General features: G+C 37.6%; 1 protein-coding gene across 1 annotated transcript in view; it reads left to right on the top strand.

The window, feature by feature from the left end:
• Gmds (GDP-mannose 4,6-dehydratase) overlaps positions 1–23,313 on the top strand; it is a 579,810-nt gene that overhangs the window by 251,057 nt on the left and 305,440 nt on the right. Inside the window, exon 7 of the mRNA XM_052157103.1 lies at positions 19,195–19,322. Coding sequence (XP_052013063.1) covers positions 19,195–19,322 — 128 coding nt within the window. The remainder of the gene's footprint in view (positions 1–19,194; positions 19,323–23,313) is intronic.

Genomic DNA, 23,313 nt, shown 5'->3' on the forward strand with positions numbered 1-23,313 from the left:
GAGTTAGGGGTGTATCTCAGTGGCAGAGCACTTTCCAAGCTGGTGTGTATGAGGTGTTTGCTTCTAGTTTTAGAGAAACCAAAAATAGGACCCTTGCTCAGTAGGTAAAATGTTGTATCTTCTCAGAAAGTGTCTGGTTTTTCATTCCCTTTCCATGTCTGTTAGACCCGTAAGGGATGACATGTGTAACACAGTTCCTTATCTGATTGTAGTCCTTAAAGATGATATCAGTCTTTCTTCCCTAGAATTCATTGCTTTTCCTAGAATTTCCCTAGACTGCTCAAGCCTAGTGAATGTCACCTGTGCTCATCCTACTATGTATTTCCCCACTTAGATTTACTGAGCTAAGGAATCAGTAGTTTGGTTCCCATCATTGTTTTTGTCAGCAATCATAAATTATAATAATGTAAGTACTGTGCCCACTCATTGACTAAGAATAACAGACTTGGTGGTTTAATACTCAGAAGGTTCTATTGCAGACATTTTGGTTGCTTTGTTAACATGTATTCATAATATATATGGGCAGATAAAAAAACCTAGGAAATAGCTAGCTCTTCAAAAATATTCTCAGTTTATGAGAGAGAGAAATTTACAGATAATTCAACCTATTTCTCATCAATTAAAGAAATAATGTTATTAATCTAACACATATTACCTGAGGCTATAATGATTCTGTGGGAGGGGAGCCATATGGTCAGGTATGGAATCTGTATGTTAGGATTTTAAAATTCTGTGTGAGTGTGTGTGCATGCATACAGGAGTATTTGTGTGGGAGAGGATATATGTGTGCCTGGCATGTGTGTGGAAGTCATACAGAGTATAGTTATAGTTGGTCCTCAAGCACTTTCCATCTTTTTGTTCAGACTTGATTATCTATCAATAAAACAAGTAAAACTAATAAAATGAATTAAGAATCATGAAGCAATGCCCAGTTCATAAAGTACTTGAGATAATTAGCAGTTTGGGACTAGCCACAAATAGATGGTGTGCTGCCACTGTTTGGATTTTGAGCCATTTTTAGATGATATAGCACATTCCTCTAAATATGGGCTTCATAACAAATCATATATATTTGTCTAAACTCTGTATTCACCTCAGTGACATTGTGAAGTTCATGAACTTCTGGTTTTCAGTGGCAGTCTTGAGCTTTCGTTTAGTTGACAAATATCTGTTTTGTAAAATGTCTATTATCATAAATTAATCTTGAGAATTTTTAAGCTGACATTCCTACCCTATACAAAATTAATTGCATAAATTAAAATAAATCTCAAGATAATTTCCTCTTTGTTTTTCCTAAAGTGTATTGATCATGTTTTTTGCTGTAAAGTTCAGATTTAATGGAGCTAGGGGAGTAGAGATTGGGAGAGTAGCTTTGTCCTCCAGGGAACACATGGCAGTGTTTGAAGATACTGATGGTCACAACTGCCTGTTATTTGGTAAATAGATGCTGGAGACTGCTGAACATTTTATAGTATATAAGGGAGTCCCTCATAAGAAAGCAGCAGCAAAACCACCCAACAAAATAGCAGTGGTGTTGAACATAAAAAGCCCATGTCCTACAGCTTCCCTTAAAAATATTCTTGAATTGCTGAAGCACATGAAAGGGCTGGTCCTACAGATCCAAAGCTGTGGGATCTCCATGACATCTCACAACAGGATACTGAAAAGAATCCCAGTAAGAATAAAGTATTGATAGTATAACAGAAGCCAGAGAGTCCTGGAACCGGACCAATGACTCACTGCAGTGAACATTTACTAGTGAAGCTGTTTGGGCAAAAAGGGTATACTGTATGACTCTTGCTTCCACAGCGAGATTTTTGTTGTTGTTTTCTTTTGGGAAGGGAGGTGGCAAGGTCAGAGGGCAGATATGTAGGGATAGGAAGTTTAGTGGGATTGGGGTGCAGGATGTAAAACCAATAAAACTGTCGTTTATATGTTTGTAACAGTAGATGTTGGAGTTGGACAGGGTGATGCATGCCTTTAGTTCCAGCACTCAGGAGGCACAAGTAGCAGATCTCTATGAGTTCAAGGTCCACTTGATATATATATATATATATAGTGAGTTCCAGACCATGCAGGGACGCATAGCAGGAACCTGTCTCAAAAAACAAAAAACAAACAAATAGACAAAAAAAAAAAACATACCATTTTTTTAAACACTCCTTTCACTATGTAGAAATTTTTTATGGCACTTCAGCACGTATATAGTGTCCTTGTTTCTCTAGCTACATATGAGACTGTCCTGGCCATGCGCCATTAGTCATACATGGCAGACCCAGATCAGGGAAGCAGATAGTGTTGTAATTTCAAGACTTTCTCCCACAAGATTGAGCACTCTCTTTAGCTACCTTCTGATCCATAATATCCCTCTTATCTTCAGCTGTTACCTTCAATAAGAAAAAAAAAACCCACTCTGCCTTTGTTCTTAAAGACATTAAAACAGGTTTCCAATAACCATTTCCAACACAGAATTACAGCAGTAAAGGGTGAGATGTTTCCTATGTGTGAGGTTTCCTTAAAATTTTTTAGAATTAATAGACAATTTTGTGCTTTAGGAGATAATACAGTGCATATTATTAGTTAGCACCCTGTCTCCCCATATGAATAATGTGTACATAGAATATACCACAGAATTGTGATTTACAGATTAAGCTCATACCAGAATAGTGATACCAAGAAACAAGAAAACCAGTGTCACCAGCTGCATATTTTATTTGTACTTTTATCAAAGGTGCTTTGTGATTTCTTCTTTAGAAGAATATCAGAACCTTAACTCACCAGTTGGGAAAGGGACAATTGCTACTTGTGAAATCAGGGGATGAAGTAATCTCCTCCTGGAGTTCCATGGGACCATAATAGATTTTAACAACCATTTGCCTGTTCACAAATGGTTAATTGTTGGCTACTAATCTTGTCTTTCTGGTTGGAGTACAAAGTGATATCATCTCATTTGCCATTGTGTGTGTAGACTCTGATAGTCCACAGATGGCATGCACCTTTGGGGATTATAGTGCTGTCTGGCCCATCTTATTCTCTGTGGATAGATGGAGTATAATTGCTCAGCCATGAAGCTGAATTGCTTCAGCTTCTGAAGTGATCCTTGTTTTACTGGAAGTGATTATTACCATCAAACAAAATATTCCCTCCCACTAAGTAAGATGATACATATGTGATTGTCTAATTGAATCAAAGGTGTTTTTCTCCATAATGTTTCATAATTTTTATGTAATATTTATGTTTGAACCCAAACTGTTAACTGATGTCACAGCTCCCTACAGCATGGCCAGGCAGTGTGCTCAGGGGCGCAGCTACTTGAAAGTTCCATGTCTCTGAGAAGTTACTCATTCAGACCTCATTCTCCTCATTTGCACATGGAAAGGATGACCATGCCTGACAGGGACTTTTGAGGGTCATCTGCCTTATTAGGGTAGGTAATAAGGGAGAATATACAAAAAAGCCTAACACTGCACCTTGTAGGCTTTAGCATTCTTTGCTTGTTGTCACCTTTTCTTTTCTTCTCTTTTCTACTATGTTCAACACTGACTTGGAGAGAATTAGTGTCTTTTCTGCTCTACTTTCAAGGTAAACCCTGTTGGGCTCGGCTCTGTGGTGAGACCATAGTTACTATTGAGTAAGAGTGGGACAGTGAAGGAATGAAGGCAGCAACATCGACAACTATGGGATTTACTGAACTAGTATTGTCAGGAGACATAAATTCCAAAAAGAAAAAATGGAAGTCGTGTTGGAGAATGCTTTCATCATGAGAAAAGCCATGTGTACAGAGATTTCTCGGAAGTAAATCAAACCTATTTGCATTAAGAAAGTAGAAGACCACACAAAACAGAATTAGAGAATAATGGGCAGATACTAAAGCTGTTTATGAAATCGCGTTGTGGAAATTCATAAATATTGTTTAGAACCATTTGTGTATTCTATTAATGATGTCTGTGAAAGTCATTAGTGAAAAACATAAGGCGTTATAGGAAACAAATACAATCCCGAAAAAAAAATCACCATTTTGCCTTTTGGATCTACCATTGAGAAGCATATAGACACAAATTTGTCTGTTTTTGCAGTGCTGGTTATGGAAACAAGGGCCTCAAACATGAAAATGGAAATACTGCCACAGAACTGTGTCTCAGGCCCATGGTCATGATTTAAGTTACATTCTAAATTGACTTGTAAAAATTGACTGTGAGATATTATATCATTTTATACTTCTCCTCTCTTTATCTTTCAAAACTGTGGCCTCTTTTTCTTCATTTGTTGTTTTAAGTGTATATTCCTGAATATATAAATATAACCTGCTTAGTCCATATAATGTTAGTTTTTCATGTTTTTAGGATTGACTATTTGGTTTTGGATACCCTATTGGCATATCTTCCTAGGGGAAGACTTCCTCAAATTCTCAGCAATTCTTAGTTGCCTGTATTTCTTTGTGTAGGGTTAAGGCCTTGTTGGCTTTTCTCCTTCCATGTTGGTATCTCTGGTGACATCTATGTGTTGTTTTCGTTCTAATTATATTTGGAGAGCCATGCTGGTGAGACTTCATAGGTGTAGCACTTGATACTTTTAGTAGAAACAGTCTCACAGAAAGCTTCTTGTTCCTCTGGCGCATAAAATATTATTTTTTGCCCTCTCTTCTGTAATAATTTCTGAGCCTTTAATGTAGGAGTTGGATCTTATATATATATATATATATACATACATACATACATACCAATTGGGACTAGGTTCCACAGCTCTGTATTTTGATTGGTTGTCATTTTCATTAACAATCTCCATTTCTTGCAATGAGAAGTTTCCTTTTTGAGGAGTAAGCACTAGACTTATCTGCACGTATAAGTACAACTATTTAGAACATAGTTCAGTGTTACTCATGTTTAGTTAAGTGGTGTTTGTAGGTTTTTCTCTACTATGTATGAGTTCCCTGGCACTGGGTAGTTGCTGGGTTTCCAGTACTGGTCATAATTTTTCTCTTATTTTGGGGTCTTTAGTTCAGTTAGTTGGCCGTGGCTTACTGTCAAGATATGCTTGCCACTGCTTCTCCTTTTAAGGTTATCTTGCCATGCTAGTCATCATTGTGGTTCATAGTTGTTGTAGCTGTGTAGGGCTATTGATTGTTTTCTTTCTTCAGAAGTATACATGATGCCTTCTGGTCCTATGAAAGCCTGTCCAGGGGGAGGTGGTTTTAGGGCAGTTCCAGCTCAAATACCTCTGGGCTCTGTCTGAGGTTCATGATGTCTTAAGCAACAGGGACCTCATGGGCAACCAAGACAAGTAGCAGTAGTATATAATGTTTGGGAGTCTCTTGGACTTACAAACAACTCAAAAGAGGGCCTCTTATGCCTGGCATTGGTTTTTGTTATATGGTCTATTCGTCCTGGAGGAAGCAGACAGCCTAAATGGAAAAAAAAACTATATAGGTATATATATTTAGGCAGATAGTTAATAGTATGATTCCTTATGACTTTTACAGAAGTACTTATTATTTGTTTACCCTCCTACTTTTCTCAGTATTTTTCTCCTTTTCCTCCAAAATGAGAGTTCTGCATCCCTGTTTTACTCATTTCCTGTTTCACTTATACTTTGTTATTCTACATTGTCTTTTGAATCAAAATGTTACATTAGATTTTGTTTTCAAAGTTCAGTTTTCCTATTTAGTGTTTGCTATGGAACATTATGTTTGTTAACGATTTCTTGGGTACTGAGAATACTAGGACTTCAAGTATTCCTAGTACTTGCTCTGTTCTGATACACACCCACTGCCACTCCTCCTTGTAATTGCCTCAGGTAGAGACATAGGCCTATTCACCTGCTCAAATTCAGCCAGGCCCTCCAACATATTAAAGGAGTGGCTTTATATTCATTTGTCAGCCTCTGTGAGCCATGGTTTACTCATCTGTGAAACTGGATGATAATAAACTTCATTTCAGGTTGTTAGGCCATTAAAAGAAATAGTGTAAGTGAAGCTAGTAGCACATTATCATTACTGCCGTGAGCAATACAAATTTCCCAGGTAGGGAAATAGGTTCAGGTTGTGTATCTTCACATCTTATAATATGGTAGTAATAAAGCAGTGTAACATAGGGTGGGATAGTGTAGTAGTAGTTACTTGCGTAGTATATTCAAAGCCCTAGGTTTCATTACTTGCACAACGCTAATAAATTAGACACAAACCATTAAGTAGGAATAATAAATAAGAAATCAATAAAGAAATTCATAATTTATTGAACTTGTCTTGCCTGGGCAAAGCATGTCGCTTCCAGAGCTTCTTTACTGGTAATTAAATAGTTAAGATGTGAGAAAATAGTTCATGGATATTATGTTAGAAAAATGGCTTGTGCTTTTGTCATGTGTATGAAAGCATGTTTAATTCCCAGATGTTGTTATATAGATATTCTTGGTGTGGACTAATATTAATGATTGATGATTTTTATTGCTTAAGAATTTATTTTAATGTTAAATTGATTGTATGATGGTAAAATATGTCCAGCCATCTGATGGATTATTTAATGCTGAAAATGGAACTCATAGTCCTAGCTCAGAGTATACCTGAAGATTACTAACTTGTGGGGTATGACTGAGGAAGTGAACTCTCAACAGTAATGTTGCCTGAACAGCACCAGTGTAATGGCAACACTAGCTGATCTGCCAACATGGATAGGAAATTCCTCCTGCAAGATCCTGGATGAAGAATTACATATATGTGGTCAGTGGGAACTAAGAGAGGGAGTGTCAGTTTCCTGTGTGGACAGGCTTCCCCTGTAGGTTGCCAGAGTCTAAGCAGTCAGCCTTGGACATATGTTATATTTAGCACCAATGTTAAATGAACTCAGTAGACTATGAATACATGTGAACATATACATATATATATATGTATACACACATATGTGTATACATGTGACAATAATATACATATATATATATGTACGCACACATATGTGTATACATGTGACAATAATAAGCTATTAAGTGCCCACTTGGGAGGGGCATGTATAATACAGGTGTGGGCTGTTCGTTAGGCTATACTTTGTTTCTCCATAATAAGCTTTGTTTCAGTCCTAGTTAGGTTTTGCAAAGTTGAAAATGTGCTAGCACTTTTAAACTAGAATTAGTGAAAAATCTAAATCATCTAGGACAGGACTATGAAAGCAAATCTTTCACTTCAATTTTGTTGTATAGTTGACAGAGAAATTAGGATTTAAGCTATTCTAGGACTGGGACTATTTTTCAGTTTTGTTTCATGATACTTGGTTTATCAAAAGTATAGTATGTCTCTCAATGATATACTGGTAAGCAGATACTTTCATCTTCTAGAACTCTTTAACTCATAAATTTATATAATTTCTCAATCTGATTTTTTGTGATTTTCTTACAAGTATTTATTCTAAATAGAAAATCAGAGACTGTTTTTTCATGTAAATGAAATACATGCGAAGAGTTGTGTTACAGACTCTAAACTGAAATGGTAGGTTCATAGAATGGGTAAGGAGGGAGGACATTTGTTTTCTTGGGTATTATATTCTATGTTAGCTTCCTTGCTTCTATGACCGAAATACCAAGGCTAACAATTTGAAGGGGAGGATTTATTATGATTCATGGTTGCTTGTCCCATGTGCTTTGCCTTCAGGCACAAGTGTGTGGAGGGAGGAGTAAACAGCAGAATGGATGCATAGGAAGTAGGCAGGGCAAGGACACAGCCCCAGCAACTTACTTCTTCCAGCCAGTCCTCTTCTCCTCCAAAAGTTCCTACCACCTCCCAAAATATCGTCACCAGGTGGGAAACAAGTGTTCAACACACGAGGCTCTGTGGGATGGTTTCACCTCACACCATAACAGCCCATAATGATGGCATGTCCTAAAAACAATTACAGGTGTTGTTGTTTTATTTTTCTTAGTTGTATTTACACCTTAAATATTTTTTCCAGAAAAAGAGCTTTCCCTTTAGTAACTTGTTAACAAAGCTCCTGTTACTGCTCTTTGCAAACCCCTTGAAGCCTTCTGTGCATTCCTCTCTCTTTAGGCCCTTGAACAGGAATCTCAAAGCCTTGGATATCTCAAGAAGGGGGAGATGATATCGATGATATCGTAAGAAAAAGACTATAAAACAAGTAGGACTGTCAGAAGTTCCCTGCCTTGTGTTTTTGTTCTCGGATCATTCACACATGCATACACTCATGCATACACACATGTGTGCATGCACCACATGTCAACAGTTTATTGACTAACACAATATTTAGTGGTCAGCCTTTGTTTCTAGTTATTCTTGGACTAAGCATCAAAACCTTTGTTAAAGAAAACCTCAAAGTTCCAAATTCCTAGCAACAGTGAGTACAGAGGATGCAAGGCTGCTTGCTTTCCTTGGGTGAATAAATGCCCTCTGCACACATTTGTCTTCAGGATTTTGCATGCATTTGTTCTCTGCAACAGGAAGGAACAATAGAACCATATCAAAATAGCTAAGATTATTATGGAAAGAGACACAGTTGCTCATTTTATAGACATTTGTCCTAATTTTCTATCAGATGAAGAATTTGAATCAAAGACCTTTTGAAGATTTTTCTTACGTTGGTTGCAGTCTTCATGTTGGGATGGCTGTGAGCCAACACTGGTTCTGTACAGTTACTTTGAACATGGAATTCACAGAAAGTGACCCTGCTTTACTTCTTAAATGTCACTAAACTTCTGAGCTGGGATGGAAGCTGAAATGAAATTTTAGTCAAATAGGTTTAAGTTTGAGTACTGTCAACTAAATATATAAACACTGTCATTTTGTGAAATAACTGTATAAATTCTAAAATAAACCACAAATATAAAGTGATTTGTGGTAAGTCATTTGTTTAATGCTAATGTCATTCCTGGGGAAAAAAAAAAGGACTTGATTTCACAAGATGGTATTTCTATTTCTGTATTGATCCCAGGGGCTTTTGATTCTTAGGTATATTGAGTGTGCTTATAAAAAAGTTCTTGTTTATATTTACCTCAAGTTCTTCTAGAGGAGGGCAAGGTCCTGTGTAGAGAACTTCACACATAGAAAGGCAGAGAGTAAATTTACATGTGTTCAGAAGGGACACCAGCTGCCTGCCATATCTAGGTAATTGCTTTGTCATTGCCTGACATCAGTGGCCACCTTGATGTTGAAGTGTGCATGGGCTTGAGAAACATGCATACCCTATTCAGAGTTTAAGCATGCCTGAGAACTTGGGCTATCACAGAAGAAATAATAAGGGTAGCTGTAGGCCAGGTGCTGGTGGCACACACTTGTAATCCCAGCACTTGGGAGGCAGAGGCAGGCGGATTTCTGAGTTCGAGGCCAGCCTGGTCTACAGAGTGAGTTCCAGGACAGCCAGGGCTATACAGAGAAACCCTATCTCGGAAAAAAAAAATAAGGGTATGCTGTCTGAAGGGACTTCTTGTGATTCAAACCACTGTATAGCGCTGACATTTTTCTTTCCTTGCTAAGACACAGGTGACTGAACATCTATCATCTGTTAGGTACCATGCCAGCTACTGTTGAAAGTGACAAATATTAGGCTTGTTTTTGAAATCTTGCATTTAGGACAAGGAAAGTAACTCTCAATGTAATATAAGAGCATGTGATCTTTGCAAGGGCTGACCGAGGAGGACAGCTGAAGAGCAGCTCCTCCCTTTGTGGGAGAACTCAGCAGTGATAACTTAAGTGCCCAGCAGTAAGGGGCCCAGTGTGAACACAGATTTCCCTGCTGAGTACAGAACATGTCTAGAAAGGGGGAGATTTTTCTTGCTGGGGGGTCAGTAAACAGTATGGCAGGAGTATTTATCCACTTGTCACAACTGTTAAGGCACATGGAAAGGAGGAGACACTGGGGAGGTGACAGATCACATCAGAAGAATCTAGGCTCAGCAACCACTCAAGAAGGAGTATTGTGACTGGATTTATATTGAGAAAATATGGTAGAGAATTTTGGTAGAGATTTAGAAGAAAGAAATGCAGGGACAATAATGTCACTTAATAGCTAATAGGGTTGACAGGAATTCTGAAAGTAAAATGTTAAGGGCCTGGACCAGGTGGAAATGCTCAAGTTTGGACTACTGCTCTTTCTAAGATTGGCTTTAGAAATGCAAAAGCTCATATTACTTTTATGCAATATAACTAATTATAGGCAAACATGTTCATATGGATATTTTTCACATATAAGAATGGAAAAAGAGGGGCTGGAGAGATGGCTCAGCGGTTAAGAGCACTGACTGATCTTCCAAAGGTCCTGAGTTCAAATCCCAGCAACCACATGGTGGCTCACAACCATCCATAATGAGATCTGATGCCCTCTTCTGGGGTGTCTGAAGACAGCTACAGTGTACTTACATATAACAATAAATAAATCTTTTTAAAAAAAAAAAGAATGGAAAAAGCTTGGTTGTTTTCTGCTTGGTGTTTACTCTTTGTCTTCTCTCTCTCTCTCTCTCTCTCTCTCTCTCTCTCTCTCTCTCTCTCTCTGTGTGTGTGTGTGTGTGTGTGTGTGTGTGTGTGTCTGTCTGTCTGTCTGTCTGTCTGCATATGTGTTTGTTGTTAAGCTTGTTCCTAATTTTTTCTAAGCTTTTGCTTCTGTGAAGCCAAAGCTATTGTAACCAACACCTTCATATTCTCCACTGCAGAAGGAAATGGATTTCTTTTAATGCTCTTTGAAAAAGACCAAGGGAAAGTTCATACAGGCTCTTCCTTGGCTGTGGCTGCTCTCTCAGCCACATAACAGGAGAATGGATTCTTTGGCTCAACACAAGTAAGATTGGTAGAGTCAGGCCACTAGTAGTTGGTAAAAAGGGGGAAAGCACAGTAATGCTCTGTGGTATGATCTGTAAACTACACTGAATGTGGCTTACTGGATGGTATATAGAAGAACTGAGAGCCCCTGAGAAATGCAGCAGTCACAATGCAGAGAAATGATATAACAGGGAGAGCGGGTGCTTTAGACTTTAAGCACAAATAGACGCCTCAGTTGTCATTGGCGCACAGCTCACCTGCAGGTCCTGCCTTGTCAGGTACCTCTAATAGAACTGTCCACAGCATCTTCCTCTGTTCCCATCCCCCTCCTTGACACTCTGATGCCATGGGTTTTTAATTCTCCTAGTTCAGTTTCTCCCCAAACACTAGACCTTCCCTTGTAGCATGCAAATATATTACTTTCTGTCCCTTCCTGAAAATCATCACCCACCTTCCAGCCTTGCAGCAAAAGCTTTCAGGAAAGTGTCATTACTATGACTATTATCTGTGTGAGATTTCTATTCTAGACTTTCTTTCTCTATCCCTGCACAGTGATGCTGGGGATGGAAACTAGGACCTTGAACATACTAAACAGACTCCAACAGTCACATTCCAGACCTCTTTATCCTGTCTGAGCCCTGTCATCAGCAGGAGTTTTTCCAAACAACTCAGAAGCCTTCTGATTTGGGCCAAGTCACCTTTGGGCTGGCATTCCTGTGGTCACTTCTCCATCTGTTTTTTTCATTATATAGCAGCTTCTTGGGCCCTCCCTGGACTTTCCTTCTCCTCTCTATGACCCCAAATGGGTCAGTGTCAATGAACTTGGTTGTGGACCATTTGTTTTCTTGTTCACTTCCCTCTTGGTGGTCTCAGCCAGTGTCCTGGACTTGAAGTGGATGGTTCCCAAATGTGTGCTCTCAGCCACCCCCCATCTCCCCACAGAGCCAAACTGAGTCACCCTGATCTAGGGGTGAAAATTTACCCATGTATGGTCATAATTTAAAGATTTCATGTTCATCAGCTCTCTGAAACTTTGATTAATACATAAAATGAATGGAAAGATTTGAAATGACAACATATCTGTGGCTGAGGTTGGTTTTATATGTAAATTTGTTTTGATTGCTTGGGATTTGTTAGGGGGTCTTCTGTTTAAATAAGGCAGTGGTTTTGTCTTCTTGGAGAGGCTGGCAACTTTGCAGAGTCCTCGTTTGTCTCAGCTGACGACATAAAAGCTAAGGTATACACATAGAATAGTGCCCCAAAAGGAGTTATCTGCCCCCAAGCTTAATGCCGAAGTTAAGAAACTCTTTTTTTGTTGTTTTGTTTTGTTTTATTTTGTTTTTTCGAGACAGGGTTTCTCTGTAGCCCTGGCTGTGTTAAGAAACTCTTAAGCTAGGGTGTATGAATTTACATTATCTATCTGTGGAAATGCACTGAATATGTGCTGAAAGTAGCAAAATTCTTTGAACAGCACTCTAAGCACATATTTATAAGTACTTGCCAAAAGATAGTAAGTCTCCTGAAAAATGCACATTGTGAATTGTCCTCTTTCAAGCCTGGAGTGCCTTTAAACATGCCCGCTGGATTGCGAGTACCTGCAGCTAAATAATGTTGCTCTTGGCAAGGCGTGGTGAGGAAAATGAGGTATGGTCTCTCTGATCTCAGTAGTATGCTCAGTCAGCCATGACCTTCTCAGTGTCTCTTCTTTCTACACCCTGTCTACACCAAGCCACAGCCCAGGCAGTTCTCAGTGGGATAGCCAGAGATTACCACAGGAGACTCAGGGCCCCAACTAAAGAGGTTCACTTGGGGTTCAGGTTGAATTGGAATGGCTTCTTATTTACAAACTTTCTACTTTATATAACTTGAGACACTTTTAAATTAAATGTTGGGCAATGAAATATATTTTTTATGAGAGAAACTGTTTCCTCAAATACTATTTGTATGCTGACAGATCAAATTTTACATATACATATGTACATACTCATGTGCAAATAAAAACTTGTGAATATTTTCATATTCACATAGCAAAAATAAAATAATCTCAATTGTGATCATTCTTAGAGGTTAACTTAACCATTTTTAGGACTGAAATGCTAAGCATACGAATTAGCACATTTTCTCTGATACTTTTAGGGAGTCAGTATCAAAAGTCTTATATCACATTCTGTCTTTAGAAAAATTCTAAACTACCAACCAAAGAGTACACATAGGGAGACCCCATGTATTAGTTTCTCCTGGGTCTCATGAAAAATGAACACTGAGCCTCTTAGAAAGAACAATCATTGTTCTAATCTCCTCTGGCCTCTTCAGGTACACAATGTTTGCATGTACATTACAGTTATTAGACAGTAACCCCCACTGAAGGCTTAAGGGTACAGTTCACTGTTAGTCAGAGTCAGCAACAGTATCAAATAAATCAGTTGAGAATATCTTGAGGTACTAAAATTTTGTCATCCTACCCCAAAGAGATCTCAAGGCCTAACTACTAAGCAGGGTGATAGTACTCCTCTCAGGATTCCTTAATTCTTCTTAATTTACTCTTTTATCTGAAGTGATTTGGTCCTAAAAACATTGATGAAAACTCAAAAAATCTCATCTTTAGTCCACTGCTGTGAAGGTTGTATAAAGACAGGTAAGCAAAAAAAGTGAAGACCCCCCTCGTTAAAAGATTTATTGTGCTAACCATCAAGCATTATAACTAACAGAAGATCTTTTTGTTGATGTGACCTTTGACATGTAATTCTTCCTTGGTCCCAAGTTATAATCCCAACTTTCAAGTAAGGCAGGTGAGAAATTTCACTGGCTGCTTAGGGCAGAGCTGCTTGGAACATTTCTCCACTCTTGACACTTTTCATTAGAGAGCTTTAATTTTGAGTCATGGTCTCTAGTAGCCCAGGTGCTTTCTATAGACAAGGCTGGCCTCAAATTCACAGCAGAGCTCTGTATAGACCAGGCTGCCCTCAGACTCACAGTGGAGCTTTGTATAGATCAGGCTGGCCAGAAACAGAGATCCAAGTTCAAGGATTAAAAAGGTATGTACTGCCACACCCAGTTCACACTAGAGACATTTTTATAGAAATTCAAGCACATAGGCAATAATCAAAAACTATAATCATAATGAAATAACCAATAGTTTAGTACTAATAAGTTGCAATTATTTTAAACCAGTTCTGTGTTACAGAAATTTACTATTTGTCTTAGTTTGGTTTCAATACTATGAAGAAACACCATGACCATAACCAACTCTTATAAAGGCAAACATTTAATTGGGGCTGGCTTATGGATTCAGAGGCTCAGTCCATTATCATCATGTCAAGAAATATGGAGGCATGTTGCTGGAGGAGGAGCTGAGAATTCTTAATCCTGATCCGAAGGCAGACACCAGGAAGAGACTATATCCCATACTGGCCAGAGCCTGACCATTGGAGCTTCAAAACTCACTCCCACAGTGACATACTTCCTCCAAAAAGGCCACACCTATTCTAATAAGGCCAAATCTTCAAATAATGTCACCCCCTGTGGGTCAGACATTCAAACACATGAGTCTATGCAGGCTAAACCTATCCAAACTACTACATTGTTTGCTAAAGATTCTAGCAAGTTTGCATGCTAATGATATGAGTGTCTTTTTTCATTTTTCCTAAAGAAAGAAATCATGGCTTAAAATCTGATGATGTAAGATATTTTCAGATATTTGAGTAAAAGCATCTTTAGTGTTTTTCAGAGTTCATCAATATTTTAATGCTAAAATTGTTTGGTTTGTTTGTCTGTTTGTTTGGATTTGGGTTTTGTTTTTTTTTTTTTTTGAGACAGGGTTTCTCTGTGTAGCCCTGGCTGTCCTGGAACTCACTCTGTAGACCAGACTGGCCTTGAACTCAGAAATCCGCCTGCCTCTGCCTCTGCCTCTGCCTCTGCCTCTGCCCTCTGCCCTCTGCCCTCTGCCTCTCAGAGGTGCTTTGGGGAGCATCACTGAAGTATGAAGACTGCACACAGTGAGAAGGTACTTCCATATGAAGAGGGTGGAGCCAGAGTATGTAAAGTGCCTGGGATTCTGTAGTTAAAAGATAAGTATCCTATCTGAATCCTTTTCTAAAGAAGATATCCAGTAGGCATATAAAGAAATATCCAATAAGATATCCAGTAAGCATATAGAAGTTCTTTGTTGCAGCATTTGATAAAATTCAGCATCCTTTCATGCTAAAAGTCTTAGAAAGAACAGGAATTCAAGGCACACACCTAAACATAGTAAAAGCAATATACAGCAAACTTGTAGTCAACATCAAACTAAATGGAGAGAAACTTGAAGCAATCCCACTAAATCGGGGAGTAGCTAGATCTCTCCAGATCTTTTCAATACAGTACTTGAAGTTCTAGCTGGAGCAATTAGACAACATAAGGAGGTCAAAGGGATACAAATTGGAAAGGAAGAAATCAAACTATCACTATTTGCTGATGATATGATAGTATACGTAAGTGACCCAAAAAACTCCACCAGAGAACTCCTACAGCTGATAAACAACTTCAGCAAAGTGACCGGATATAAAATCAACTCAAGCAAATCAGTAGCCTTCCTATACTCAAGGGATAAACAGACTGAGAAAGAAGTTAGGGAAATGATACCCTTCACAATAGCCACAAACAATATAAAGTATCTTGGGGTGAATCTAACCAAACAAGTGAAAGATCTATATGAGAAGAACTTCAGGTCTCTGAAGAAGGAAATGGAAGAAGACCTCCGTAAATGGAAAAATCTTCCATGCTCATGGATTGGCAGGATTAATATAGTAAAAATGGCCATCTTGCCAAAAGCAATCAACAGGTTCAATGCAATCCCCATCAAAATCCCAACTCAGTTCTTCATAGAGTTAGAAAGAACAATTCTCAAATTTATCTGGAATAACAAAAAACCCAGGATAGCTAAAACTATTTTCGACAGCAAAAGAACTTCCAGGGGAATCAGTATCTTGGACCTCAAGCAGTACGACAAAGCAATAGTGTTAAAAACTGCATGGTATTGGTACAGTGACAGGCAGGTAGATCAATGGAATAGGATTGAACCCACATACCTATGGTCACTTGATCTTTGAGAAAGGAGCTGAAAACGTCCAGTGGAAAAAAGATAGCCTTTTCAACAAATGGTGCTGGCTCAACTGGAAGTCAGCATATAGAAGAATGTGAATTGATCCATTCTTATCTCCTTGTACTAAGCTCAACTCCAAGTAGATCAAGGGCCTCCATGTAAAACCAGACACACTGAAACTAATAGAAAAGAAACTGGGGAAGACCCTTGAGGACATGGGCACAGGGGAAAAGTTCCTGAACAGAACACAAATAGTTTATGCTCTAAGATCAAGAATTAACAAATGGAACCTCAAATTACAAAGTTTCTGTAAGACAAAGGACACCATCAAAAGGACAAAACAGCAACCAACAAATTGGGAAAAAATCTTCACCAGTTCTAAATCCGACAGATGGCTGATATCCAATATATACAAAGATCTCAAGAAATTAGACTTCAGAGAACCAAATAACCCTATTAAAAATGGGGTACAGAGGTAAACAAAGAATTTTCACCTAAAGAAATTCGGATGGCTGAGAAGCACCTTAAGAAATGTTCAACATCATTAGTCATTAGGGAAATGCACATTAAAACCACCCTGAGATTTCACCTCATACCAGTCAGAATGGCTAAGGTTAAAAACTCAGGAGACAGCAGGTGTTGGCGAGGATGTGGAGAAAGAGGAACACTCCTTCACTGCTGGTGGGATTGCAAGATGGTACAACCTCTCCAGTACCTACTGAGGTGGCTGTAGTAAAGAACTGGTGTATGTTGGGGAGAACCCAGAGGGATCAAAGTCCTGTTTCACTGCAGTGAACATGTAAAGTAGTTCACCCATTTTGAAAAATGGTTTGCAGTTCCTTGTCTACAATGTACAGTTAGTATGTGGCCCACCAATTCTGCCCCTAGAGATATTTCCAAATGAAACAAACATATGTCCTTATAGAAACTTGTATATAAATGTCCATAGTGGCTTTATTCACAATAGCCAAACAATGGAAAGAGCTCGGTGTCTACCTGTTGATGGATGAGCAAATAAAATGAATTATTTTTCTACAGAAGAACATTAATTATAAAGTTTTAATAATGTTCTGATTCAAGTACTAGTGTATCACCGTTATTGTGTTATTCGAAATGATAGAAATAATCACAGAAGAATTATAGGAAGTGTCTAGATTAAGCAAATCTTAAGATAAATGCTTCATCTCTGGTGCTTTGGTGACTTCTCTGGACTTGCCAACAGTAGCCAGGCCTATTTGTTTCCAGTGCCTATGTGCCATTCAGTGCTCATGCTGAGGTTACCCAGGGTGGAAGGTGAGTCAGATGAAGGCAGATGTTCCTTTGGACTCTGAAAAATATTAGTGCAGCAGGAAAAAAAAATCTCTACTTCTTATTCGGAACACATTCTAATAAGTAGGTATCATTTGTTATACTCCTTTGCTTTGAAATGATAGCATAGTCCCTATAGTAAAGAGAAATATAAACTTGAATTTAATTAAAAACTTAATTAAATCAGTAGAATATATGTATGGCAAATCAGTAGAATATTAAAAAAAAACTTCAAAACCATGTCCTCTAAATGCTTCTTAGTTTGAAACGGCTCTTTCTTGATCAACCTCTGTGTTTTGTCAGTTACACTGAAAAGCTGTAAGTTTGGTTTTCTTTGTTGTTGTTGTTGTTGTTGTTGTTGTTGCTGTTGCTGTTGTTGTTGTTGTTAGTAGCTTTGAGTTGTTGTTGTTAGTAGCTAGGTCTTTTGTGAGTTCAAGCTGACTTCAGATTCCAGTCCTCCTCCCTCCTCCTTTGGAGTGCTGAGATTTTAGGTGTGTACCACTTTACCCATCATCAGTTTCTTAATGCCCTCATGAGGTGTTTAATCATTTGGTTTTCTGTGCCCTTCTTATTGTGCTTTTAATGATAAAACATGCTATGAATAGAGCTTCATTTGAAGTTGTAGAGCTTACATTTGAAGTTGTAGTCCATGTCCTTGCCTGAGTTGAGAAAAATCTATTTAGAAGTATCCTCTACATTCATTCCTATGCCAGTTTCTTCATATGTCCAAATCTTTGTCATGTTTGCCTCCATTTTCTGCCTGCACAAGGAGCAGAGGCAAAGTTCACCATCACTTGATGTTCGAAGCCATGTATGTAGAAAGGCAGTAAGTGTTTTCTGTTACCATCTCTAAATACAGAGACTTAAATAAAATCTTCCCAGAAGTTCCTCTTTAGTTTATCCTCCTTTATGATAGGCAGAAACCTGGCATGCACTATCACAGTTATTCAAGACCCTGACACAGGTTATAGGAGCAGTCTGGTCAACAAATATTGCCCCTCCTCAATCTTTCTCTCTCCCTCTCTCCCTCCTTCCTTCCCTCTTCCTCATATCCTATTTTCCCATATATAAATGTATATATGGGTAGATATATTTTGTGTGTGTGTGTGTGTGTGTGTGTGTGTGTGTGTGTGTGTGTGTGTGTTGAGATAAATTCTTTCTATGTAGCCCAGGCTAGCCTAGAATTCATGATCCCCTGTCTCAATCTCCCTGATAATGATATTACAGGTCTATAACACCATATCCAGTTTGAGACATCATATCTTAAGGAATGGGTAAAGAAGAAATAATAAGAGTAAAGGTAGATGGACATTATCATTAAGAAACAAAAACAAAGCAATTTCAGTACTTTTGTTAATTTATGGTATATTTAAAAATATTTGTACAAAATTCAGAAGCTGATTTTTGTAGATGACATTTGCTTGAAATTAGAAAGTAATCTTACAGTAAATATGGTAGAGAGAAACTCTTGATTTGGAACTGTATGATTCTTTATATTTGGATGGATGTGCAGGTTTCTAGATGAAAGAGTACTACTTATTTTGTTAAGAGAAAGGCAGCCCAAAGAAAATCCTGTTGGGTTTCCTGTAACTAGTTTTTACTCTGTGAACAGTTACTTTCCTCCCTCTTCCCATGGGCCCTAAAATAGCTTTATTAATAGAAATATATGATGTTTGTGTTTAAAAAAAAAAAGCAGGGTGGTCTTAGATGTCTGTCTTCCATTCTGGCATTTCCCTTTATACAACCCTTTAGAATTTTCTGTTTAAAAACTGGCATTCCAATAGCTTTTCTTTGGCCTAAAGCCTGGGTTACACATTGAAACAGCAAATTAGGAATGTTAAGACATCCTCCAAAGAAGAAATGTTTGTTATGAAAGTAGAGCTGATATGACACTTAGAATTAGAGCTTCTTAACTTGTCTAAATGACAGCTAATGATCATTCTTCTTTTTATATTGTTATTTTAGGGGGAGGGAATGGGATGAAAGAAATGCCCAGAGGTTGATACTGTGCAATGTCAAATTTACTCTACTGATAATACATCTTTTGTCTCTTTTTTAGGAGCTAACTTTGTTACTCGAAAAATTAGCCGGTCAGTAGCTAAGATTTACCTTGGACAACTGGAGTGTTTCAGTTTGGGAAATCTGGATGCCAAACGAGACTGGGGCCATGCCAAGGACTATGTAGAGGTAGGAACTGACTCATTATATCAAAACTGCCTGTTTTAGTTTATACCTTTAATGCAAGGCCGGCAGTGACAAACTTGACCTAGAAGGGGTCAGAAAGAAACTTGTTCTGATGACACAAATATGGCTAACTGCACTAAACTGTTTAAAGTTCCGTGGCTCAGAAATGTTCACTGGGCATGGTGAATATTACTTACCAAGGAAATCCTTCCCAAATTTTCTGTTTTTGATCGAAATGATAGTGCTGGCCAGTGCTTTGAATGATAGATGTGTATGTTGATGTTTATGGTGTTGGAAGGTTATTCTTCATTTTCTAAAACTTTTATCCTACCTGACTTATGTCATATTTCCTTCTTTCCCACAACGGCATTCACAAAATTTTCAACAAATATTATACAATCTTGATTTGTTTAATCTGAAACCTTTAGATAGGGAGTCTCACAAATTCCTCTCAAAGTACCAGTGTTAGGAGCATTCAGTTCTGTGCTAAGGTTGTAAGTAAGCCTCATACGTCTTGCCATTGCATACCACTGAGATCTACCCATCCTGTTACTGCAAGATAATATGTTATGGTTAAATAGAAAGCTAACTCTGGTATAGTTAAAGTTTCTAGTCTTTGAATGCCTAATAAAGTTAAGCTTACCTTAGCTTTGTTTACTGAGTTATGTGTAAAGAGTGTAGTTTTCTTGTTCTCTTAATTAAATTTTTCTTTGCTCTGGTTACCATGCTTTTAAATATCCATGTTGGTTCTTTGGCTAGTTTGGCTGATAAATAGATATGAACTAGCTTGGGTGCAATGTCATCAGTTCCCTGTCATTGCACAGCTGCTTACATATTCCTGTGCTCACATTAGACTCTGTCTAAAAGGAATTTTGTCTAGAAATTGGACCCAGCATCCATGTGCAGTGATTTAATTCAAAGGAAAGAATGTTTAAAAAAGGCAGTAGATCACAGTTCAGTGCTAGCGCAGAGGTTGGCTTCACCTGTGTCTCCATTCTTGTTTTTAACAACTAAAATCATGCATGGACTTGAACAAGAAGTATGAGTTTACTTTATACATGTATATTATGATTTAAAATTCAGAATACTGTAACATTTGGTTTTTAAAGATAGCTTTCTGACCTTTAATTACAAAGAAACATTTATAGTAGGTGTCCTTAGATATAAGATTATTATATCAAAACTATTCAAACTTTTAAAAAAGATAAGAAAGCAGAGAATGAGATGTGTACATGATAAACTGACCTTAAATGAAGAGAAATATTGTAACATAAGCGTGTTATTTTCTCAGTAGTATTCATTGGTGGTTAGCCTTCTGTTATACATCTGCATATACTTAGAAATACTGAGAACAATGTCTCTAAACTCATTTGCTTCAAGAACAAAATAGACTGAATTACTTTCAATACTTTTATTTTATTTTATTTTGTTATTTGAACAAAGAAGGAAACTGTGTTGGAACTCAGAAATGTATTAAATCTTGATAATGAAGGAGATATTCCACCATACATTGAAAATGCTTTTTCTGGTTTATGTTTTCTCTTTATTCTTTCTTTATTGCCATGCCTTTGAGATGAATACATGTAAAACCTTCACAGTAGTTGTGGGAATTGACATCATTTAATTAGACAAGGCAGAACAATATAAAGCAATGTGACTGTTGACTATGAATATAAATGCTGAGAGAAGCTTGTTATGACCAGTGGTAAGTGTTCTTCTTACACTGGAAAAGATCAAGTTCCACTTCTAAGAGGCACAGCCAGATCTGCACACAAGGCCTACTTGTATTCATATAAAAATGTAAAAATCATAAACATTTGCCTTGAGTACTCTTAGAAAGTTGTCTCAGATGAAGTCATTGTTCTGTGTGAATGAGAAGACAGTGCAGTACATGATGCCCCAAAGCCAGAATATGGGAAGATCCACCTGGGACTGAGCTGATTGGGTCTTTTAACAAAATTGGGAAGGTGTCACATGGCAGCCATCCAGTCACTCACATCCAGTCACTACTTGACAGCTCAGAGATCTTTTTTTTTAATATAAGATACGTGGTTTTGTGTATGAAGGATTCTCCTAGGGTTTCAGCAATATTGTATGTTGCTGATATAAGAACTTTTTGTATATTTTTCTCATTTATATATTCTATATAAGTCTAAATTTACTTGGTTCCTGGAAAAAAGATGGCATTATTAAAAATTCATAATTTGCTACTGTAAAGAAATAGTGTTATTCCTTTTGGATCTAAGTTTATTAGAATGATATTTTTAGAGCCTTACAAGTATGTGTTTGCCAAAATTAAAGATAACAGTCATAAAAATACAGAAAAGCACATCTTATTTGAGAAAGTGTATTTCCTGATAGGGTGTTTGTAGGTGTAGGCCACACATGCCATGCTGGTGTTTCATTTACACATATTAATCACATACAATGCCTCTCATTTATGTGTAACTCTGCTGGTAAATATAGAGGTTTTGCATTTAGATGTGGTGAGCAATTTCCCTGCTTGCTGCAACATAATAGATGCCAACAGTGAATTGCTGATCTGCTAGCACCAGTTATGCCTCAGTTTACCAATCTGTGAAAGTGATATAACTATTCTAAAAAATGCTAACTAGAATTTTGGGCATATAATAGGCCCTCCCTCTGTCTTATAAACATTTTTTTTGACAATTTATAGTCATTTTGTGCTGCTGGATCTGGCTCATTAACATCTACTTACACTTCTGTTTCTTAAATTATGATGTTTTAAGAATAATTTAAGTGAACAAAGTACTTTTCAAAAAGAACAAATGTTAAAACTTCATTAAATTTTGATCTATTCAAATAAAAACATTGTTACAACTTTTCCAGTGTCCTTTTATAAATATTTTAAAGTATATAGAATGATGACCACTTTTCTTCCCTAATTAACAGCAAGTACTGCAACATTTAAAAAAAAATACTATTGCTTATAACTGTAGCATTAACATCTAGCAGTTTTAAGTCTTAATTTATGCAAACACAAGCTATCAAGTTTTTATACTTCTCATAAAACGTAGCTAGATCCCACCTGAAGCTTTTCACACTTTTATTTTCTTTACTATTTTTCTGGACTGGTGTGACTTGCATAGCTTAGGGACTGACCTAATTGGGATGAATTTTATGAAGAACAGACAGGCACACAGACGTATGTGCAGAAAAGCTGGAATTGGATGGGCTGTGCACTCTTGCTGAAACACACCAGCCGTCTAGAAAGTCAGCAAGTTTGTTTTATACATCTGGATTGAAGAGTCAGATTTATGGTATTCATAAGGTATGGGTTATTATATAGTGCTGAATAAGGAGACAAGTTTAGGTAATTTTTGTAGGGTGTCTCTGTAAGGGGAGCAAGCTAGGATGTAAATATCTATAAGAAATCTGGGAGGAATTGCAGTTGATATTTTCCTGTACACACTGTCAGCATCGGCATACAGACTGGGGATGGTGCTGCATTTCCGTAAGCCTGAAGCATTGGGGTCCTTAACACCCAGGGATCCTATCAAACACACTTTCACTGACTTCATCTGCTCTGCACACTGAGCCCTGCATGTTTCCATGCTGGCTTTCCTTCAGGAACACTGAGGGCACCCATAGTGAGTGTGACAGTGTGCTGTGTCATGGATGCTCTGTTCAAGCCGACTTCCATTGTCACTGCTGTAGCAGAAATGGAATTAGTCAGAGAAGGAGCCTTTTTGTTAATCTGGTTTAACATAGACTCAGATGAGACATTCCATGGTCACAATTCTAATTGCCACTAAGGACAATCATGTATACTTTATTTAACGTCACATAAGAGTGAAAAGAAAGATATAATACACAACTGTAACTGATTTTTTAAAAATATATAAAGATGACTGCCTCAGACATCTGACATCTGACTGTGCTATGTGGCCAGATTAGATTGAGGTAAGGACCAGAGTTTCTTGAATATGAACCTTTAAATAAAACAAGCATAAATACATATTAATACTCTGTA

Source organism: Apodemus sylvaticus, chromosome 14 (assembly GCF_947179515.1).
Source record: "Apodemus sylvaticus chromosome 14, mApoSyl1.1, whole genome shotgun sequence".
NCBI lineage: Eukaryota > Metazoa > Chordata > Mammalia > Rodentia > Muridae > Apodemus > Apodemus sylvaticus.